Genomic DNA, 7,560 nt, shown 5'->3' on the forward strand with positions numbered 1-7,560 from the left:
TGAAACATTTGCAGCTTGATAGAGGCTTATTGCTTTGTCTGGCCTTAGTTAAGTGGTGTGAACAGTATTTTCACCACATTGAACAGTTTGATGAGGTCTTGATTCTTGGTTGTAATGGATTTATATGCGTTGGCATGCACACTGAAGCTGCAAATGATGATCGACTGAAGAGAACGAACACAGAATATCAGCACAATATAAAGAATCTTGTGAAAGCTTGGCTTTTGGCAAGGATGTCCCATGCGTTGCACAATAAAATAATTGCAGGCTTGCAAATGCAGTACATATTTTTGCTGAATCTGGTTTCTACCCCTTTGTGGAAGTGACAACCAACACTGTGGAAGCAAACATAACCTGGAACAATGAGTTAAAAGAACGCTTGATACTGAATTTTATGTGTGCACTGCGGAGAAGCTAAAAGGGGAAGCTCTCAGCCTAAAAGATTGTGTTGATTTAATGATAGATGTTCTAAAGCAAAAGGTACGTGATTGTTCTGTGAAAGGGAAGAGAATATGACGTCAATATTTAGAAACCACAGAAACACTGCCTCTGGTATTCATTCAATTTAGACAATCATGGGAACCTTTGGCTTCCATTACAAAATTTATAGGAAATCAATACTTTTGCATTAACTGACCGAAAGGTCTATTTTTTATGCAAGTGTTGTTATTCGCTTTGACACCTCCTTGCTGAATGTTGACAGTGGAAGATGCTTAGGGAGACAGGTAAGGAAAAAAATTGCTATGCTAGTCGATAGACTTTCTCTTTTTTTTCAAAACTGAAGTATCCATATTTCCATGAAAAAAAAACTGCTAAAACAATTTCAGTTGATTTATGACCACTTAACAATAATGCCTTAGTATAAAATAAACAAGTTAAGGCTTCATAATACATGAAACCCTTCCATTGTGGAGGAAAAACCTCAGAAAAAATACATTTCTTTCACATGCTAACGCTATCATCTTCACTCCATCCAAGTTCCCGTGCCCGGTTTTCCCACAACAACGACCATTTTTGCTTGGTGATTAGTGCTTCTTCAGCTGCCTCCCTTGCATTTTCACATGTTTCAATTCCTGCATTGCACTTCTCTGCTTCTTTTTGGTAATGCAAAGATATCTTCTTAACCTCTCGTATTGAAGCTTCAGAGTGACGTTTATTATCCAAGGTGACAACTTCGTGTAGTTTTATCTCCTCCAAGAGAAGATCTGTTACGCTCTTCTCCATTTCTTTGTTTGCATCTGGATCACGCCTGCCACAATCTATGCGCAAAGAGGAAAAATAGATATCAGAAAAATGACAATTTTCTTAATAAAAACAATGACATGAAGCACAAGTGCATATTAAAATACATTCGTCCTTCAGTTTATTATTCAAGTGTAAAGTCTGTTTATTGAGTTTAGAAAGGGAACAATTGTAGCACCAAGACCATTGTGGTTAGAGAGGTCCAGCATTTATCACCACTTTGTGCCAAAGCCTCCAACAAATACAGGTGCCAAAGCAACATGCATCCAATGACCATAGCTGGAGTACATGATCATGCTCCTGCTCTTGTGACCTATAATTGGCAGAATGACAGAGATGGCCTTATTCATTTTTTTTGATGACGAGGAAACCCTCGTGAGGAAAACCTCAGGTAGGGCCCCACTGTTGGGTGCAAGAAGAGGAGAAGAGGGAATTCAAATAATGGAAAACAATGGGGACTACTCCTTTTTTGGAGTATGTTTGGACTTTGATGATGTTGAATAGTCCCATATTGAAGAGTTTCAAGAAAGTTATGGGCTTTATAACCTACATGAAAACTTTAACACTTGTTCCAAAGAACAAGGGAGTGGGATGACTGCCACATGCGTGTGCGCGCGCCCGTCGTGCCGGTTCGGGTTCGGGTAATTGGCCCTTTAGGGCCATATCCTTTCAGAGTCCAATGATCTTTTTGCCCCGAATTTCTGTTTTTATTTGGATTAATTAATGTGTTAAGAGAATGGATAACAGATAGATCCGTTATCGGGTCACGACCCCTCGTATTTCGTAACGGGTCTCTTCCATGTTTTGTAACCGTTCGTGGGTTATAAAACGTGGTTAGGGATGAGGTTACAGGGATATACGAAGGATGCCAGATCTTATTTGCACCGATCCTGATCGTCGGAGTGCACCGATCCTGATCGTCGAGGTTATTGTATCCTGGGGAAGGACGCTAGACCCTATTTGCACCATATATGGGGACGAATCTTCTCTAAGGGGAGTACTTTCATACGCCTTAGCCTGATACATAATATTAATATGTTGCTATTGTTTTTATTGTGTTCTATGCATCTGTTTGTTCATTTGCTATTGTCTGGATTTTGGTATAATGTGGAAATCAACATGTTTGCTCCCTGTTTGTGTTTCGATCGACGGCTAATCATGATTATCGTGTTGATACCTATTCTAATTAATATCATGATGTTGATTGTGAAACGATTTGATCTGAATTATGATCCAACACCCACGACCATCCTGCTTTATGTGGCCCACCTCTAAAAGCTACAGACTAGGGGTGGCAATTTCTGACACGACCCGCCAACCCGCCTCTTAGGCGGGTTCGGGTTGGGCTTAAGCCAACCCGTTTAATAAACGGGTCGACTCGCGTAACCCGTTTATTAAACAGGTCGGGTTCGGGTTGGGGGTATGCCAACCCGCCAACCCGGCTGACCCGTTTAATAAACGGGTTAGGCGGGTGGGTCAACCCGCCAACCCGTCTGCCCGACCCGTCAACCCGCCAACCTGACCCGCCAACCTGAAAACCCGTTTACCCGACCCAACCCATTTATTAAATGGGTTGGCGGGTCGTGTCAGGTTACCCGTTTATTAAACGGGTCGGGTTCGTGTTTGCCACACCCGACCCGTTTAATAAACAGGTCGGGTTCGGGTTGAGGTATGATGACCCGCCAACCCGCCAACCCGACCCGCCAACCCGACCCGATTGCCACCCCTACTACAGACACACCTGTGCACCAGTGGGGTTTGATTCGGTGCCTTATTCATGATAGTAGATTGTTTTGTTACCAAAATCTAATGAACTTAGGACTTTGGGATTTTTTTGTGAAGAGAAGTTTAAGAAGGATGAGCCTAGAAATAAGAGGCCAGACAGTTGATAGCTTGATGCAAGATAGACACAAACTTGAGGGCCTCACATGATCATGAGTACAAAAAGGCGTAACTATGTGTAATTTGAGCAGCATTCTACTTTGATATTATTAATGTGGAAACAATTCAAATTGCAATGGAAACAGAATAGAGAAACAGAGAATTGCTGTACTCGCTGTTTGAAACCTATTTGTGCATGTGTGAGTGCATGAGTGCAAGAGAGTGTGTGCTCACTGTCTGCATGCAACATAATCTGGTGTTTCATGCATGGTTTACTCTTGCAATCTGCATGCATGATCTTGAACATCCTAGTGTGTGCTAATTTGTCAAGCAAAATATAATTTGCAGACGATTAAAACTAATACAATATGACATTTATTGTTGGGTTCGGGCTCACAGTTTGGTTCTCAGTGAACACATTATTCTGTGGCTTACTCACGTGTGTTTTGTCTTTAAATTCAAAACCACCAAATTCCAACAGAATAACATAATATGCATAGAAAAAAGAAATCCACTAACCTGCAAATGAATCATTGTCAAGCCCTGCACGAATAGCCAGTGATAAACAACGTGAGCATAAGAAAAAGCAAAAGATATGAAAACAAAAAAGGAGGAAAAAAGATGAAGCAAGAGAATCAAACCAGTCAGGCATGGAAAACTAAAAAAAGTTCCCTAGACAGATAACTTTGATAATAGAGCATCATCAATTTACAATTTTCTGGAATATGGAAAAGAAAAGGAAAGTTCAGTGTTGCCAATAACATCATATACTTCGCAAGCTTTTGCAAATAATATGTTTCAAACATGTTCAAGAAGCCAGCATTTTCATCATCAGAAGGTCTCAAGCAACAACTGCATATTATGGAAATAGCAATCAGAAGAAATTTGTTTGAGATATTTTGATGAAGTTTTACATGCATATTTATTCTTTAGGAAAAAGAAGGTTGCCACAGCTGATTGATTATATAAGGCACAATAAAGCCAAACACATTTGCTAACATTCTGTCAACTTCTATAACTCATTGACACTGTTCCCCCAAATGCTACAGCTTCAAATTGTAACAGGTTCCCGATTGTTCTCCCCTGATCAATAAAAATCTCAGTCTTGCTTCGAAATGCGTTTACTTTTCAGCCTCTTATTTGTGCAGCTTTCAGGTAATTCTCAATAAAGCAAGCTGATTATTTTGGTTAAATGCTTTGGTATATGCTCTCAAATTCCTCGACTAAACCAATCCATCCTCTTAACATTCCAACAGGTTTCTCATAATAATTTGTCTTACTAGAAATTTCTTCCTCTTCTTTTCCACTGAGACATTCTTGTTCTGTTAGCGAGTACCTGAACTCTGTTTCAGTTTCAGTTTCAGAGGGGCTAGAATTTTCTTCTTTTCCACTGAGACATTCTTTTTGGCAAGCATCTCATCAATTGTGGATGGACAATTTAATTTAATGTCTTCCGCTGTCAATCCTCTTTCCAACATTACCAAAATGGTATTCATTAATTTATCACCCTCCAACACTTCAACATCCTTCAATTTCATCAATGTGGCAAAATAAACTCCTACAGTATATCTTGGGTCCCAGATGTCATCAATTACATCTGAATGTTCTTTACTTTGGTGCAGCTACAATGGCGTCATCATTACCAGTTAAAGCAGATGCATCATTAATAAATACCTTCCTCTACAGGTGCATTAAGAAAGACATCCTTGAGAAGGTAAGCTTTCCTAGTGTGTGAATTCTGATCAACTAAGTTATTGAATTTTTCACATTGATTTTGTTTTACTGATGTGTTCAATTTTCATGATGAAGTTATTTCTTGCACAGTATCATGGATCTGTGCACACACACACACACACACACACACACACACAATCAACCTTACTATAGGTCATAGAATTGTGTAAAGAAAAAATCTTTGATGAGTATATTCAATCAACAAATACTATAACTTTGTCATGTATGTGCGTACTGGTCCACTTATATGGACGTCTGTCTTATCTGAACATGTACTATGAATACGTGCATATAAATAAATTCATGTATGAAACAAGAGAAAAGGTTTCCAGCAATACTTGTCTAGCAAGAAACGCACATAACCATCAAAAAGTGAAAAACAGACAACAAAGTGGAATTTGGAAGCACCAAAAAATTCAAAAGCACACCGAGGTTTGGAATTTGGAAGTTTACCCAATGGAGGAGAAAGAATGACATCAGAGCAATCACACACACAGGGTGGGCAGGAACCAGTAGCTGGTGCAGAACCTTGAATAAGATGCCAATAAAGAGGTGGGCCCACAACACAACCCACCAAACAAACTCCCACCAAAACCAATGCCACTCTCAATACTCCCTGGCTACACAATCTCGATGATGATGAATGACTGGCCATCGATTCCAAATATAAAAAACAACAATTCCCAATTACCTCCTCAATCCCTCAATAAAAAATACCCCAACAACACAACCCAGTCTCAAAACCATTCAAACCCTCTGTTAACCAGCAGTAAATCAAATTCCCCACAAAAGAAAAAAGCAAAATCCTAATTTTCCTCCGCCAGAAACACGAAATTTGGTCCTACCCAACTACCAGAAATCAACAAAAAGCAGAAACTTTCTATTTCTCAATGGATTGAAGATCTCCCACATCGCCAAAATCTCAGCTTTCCGCTCTCGTTTGCTGTCACCCACATCAAATAAGTGGAAGAAAGAGGGACAAACAACCAATAAAACTCTGAAAATCTAGAGAGAGAGACTCGCCCCGAAAAAATCTGACTAGATCTCTACATCTACAAGCAGAAATTTCATCTACATCACCAGAGATCGTTCATATTTATGCACCAACATGGTTCCTTTTAATGAATATAAATTGATTGGTGATTCCACGCAAGAAAACTAAAGTTGGTGGAACGCACGTAGTAGTTTTTTTTTCAACGAAGGAAAACCCTTGTCGAAAACCGGGTTACTTAACGGGCCTGCCTCCCTTCGCGGTAAAACTTTTGGTTGAGGATACAATTACCCAGCCTTACGTGCGCCAACGGGATTCAATCATAGGCCTTCAGCTTGACACAGGACTCCTCTGACCACATGGCTAACTACAAACCCATGCGTACCATGACTCTGAGATATGCAGTGCACCACTACTGCAAACTTTGGTGTCTCTTGGCTCGGTGGGGTCAATCTGACCCTAATTACTTGGCCAGGTCTCCCCTTGCTGCCAACTCTAACATTAACAAAGTCAGATAGAGCTTCATCAGAATTACCAGACCCAGAACCGATTATTTTTTGAAATGCTGTGACCCCACATTGAATCTGTAAGTGTTTGTCATGCCAAAATCTGGAGGTGCCTCTGGGGGTTAATAGAGATGGAAATCTTAAGGAGAAAAGTTTTTATATTGGCCTGTGTCAGCAGATAACTTTAATATTTAATTTTCATTACATCTCCATTTCTATTTTTCTTTTCTTTTATCCTCATTGACTCTGTTGATGTGACATTGAAAAAAAGATTAAAGTGTTGCAACATTGACTTAGCAAAAAAGCTTGTTTTATTATTATTATTATTATTATTTTACCTGGGTTACATGAAAGATCATGCTACAATTTTTTTTTATGACGAGGAACCTGCAGTCATTAAGCAATGCAATTCTTGCAAATCACGTAAATAGTGACAAAGTTCATGATCTCCAAAATTTTCACTGTCAAATGTCACACAAGTTCATGATCTCGATGTCTCTTACTGAAGCATTGGGGGTTCATGTATTTTTGGTCGGGATTGACTTACCCTAACCAGTATCAATGCCGGTGGAGTCTAGGTTTGTCAACAAAGAAAGGGATCTGATCAATTATCTGGTTCAGACTCATGAGGTCCGATTAGCATATAGAGCCAAGTATGGTTTATGAGATTTCATACCGGACTTAAGTCTTACCCATGTCCCAATTAGGATCAGCAAATTTTTTATATAAAATGTATAAAAAGTCAGTGTTTTACAAAGTTTAATCCAGTCTGATTTATGTTATACTTATAGGACCCAGATATCATTTTGCCCTTGGTAGGTCCGGTGGGACCTAGACCCCGTATTAGTACCTCGGAATTGGATCGAAGTTCGAACTCACCCACGTCTAGTTAAGGTATGACCCGTTGACATCCCTATATGTTCTGGATACTTGACATCCTAACCGTTGAAACATCCATCAATAATAATATTTTAAACAACTTAGCATGCTTTTGAGGGGAAAAGAAAAATACAAAAGTTACGTGCGTAAAAAGAAAGATACTTGAGAGTAGGGCTGCAAACGGATCGGATATGGTTGGATATCCGATCTGAGTGATATGTTTTTGGGATGTGGATCCCTTAAGTAAAATCGGCGACCTTCTTTCTTATAAGGTGAGAAAGCATTTTACAGCATTTGCAAACATGGCAAACCTATTTTGGTGGTTTC

General features: G+C 39.5%; 1 protein-coding gene across 1 annotated transcript; it reads right to left on the minus strand.

Moving 5' to 3' along the window:
- Positions 1–821: 821 nt before the first annotated feature.
- On the minus strand, positions 822–5,926 carry LOC149833888 (uncharacterized). Its single transcript, XM_090009886.1, has 3 exons — positions 5,311–5,926; positions 3,643–3,666; positions 822–1,259 (listed from the first exon to the last, which is right to left on the minus strand). Exons 1-3 carry the CDS (start codon positions 5,510–5,512, stop codon positions 943–945), a joined length of 543 nt encoding a protein of 180 aa, XP_089866012.1. The 5' UTR covers positions 5,513–5,926; the 3' UTR covers positions 822–942.
- Between the last annotated feature and the right edge of the window lie 1,634 nt (positions 5,927–7,560).

Source organism: Nuphar pumila, chromosome 6, assembly GCF_984573655.1.
Source record: "Nuphar pumila chromosome 6, dmNupPumi1.hap1.1, whole genome shotgun sequence".
Taxonomy (NCBI): Eukaryota; Viridiplantae; Streptophyta; class Magnoliopsida; order Nymphaeales; family Nymphaeaceae; genus Nuphar; species Nuphar pumila.

Coding starts and splice junctions, on each gene's coding strand:
- LOC149833888 (XM_090009886.1), bottom strand. CDS start 5,512: ATGGCCAGTCATTCATCATCATCGAGATTGTGTAGCCAGGGAGTATTG. Junction 3,667..5,310: donor CATTCTTTCTCCTCCATTGG/GTAAACTTCCAA, acceptor CTATTCGTGCAG/GGCTTGACAATGATTCATTT. Junction 1,260..3,642: donor TGACAATGATTCATTTGCAG/GTTAGTGGATTT, acceptor CTTTGCGCATAG/ATTGTGGCAGGCGTGATCCA.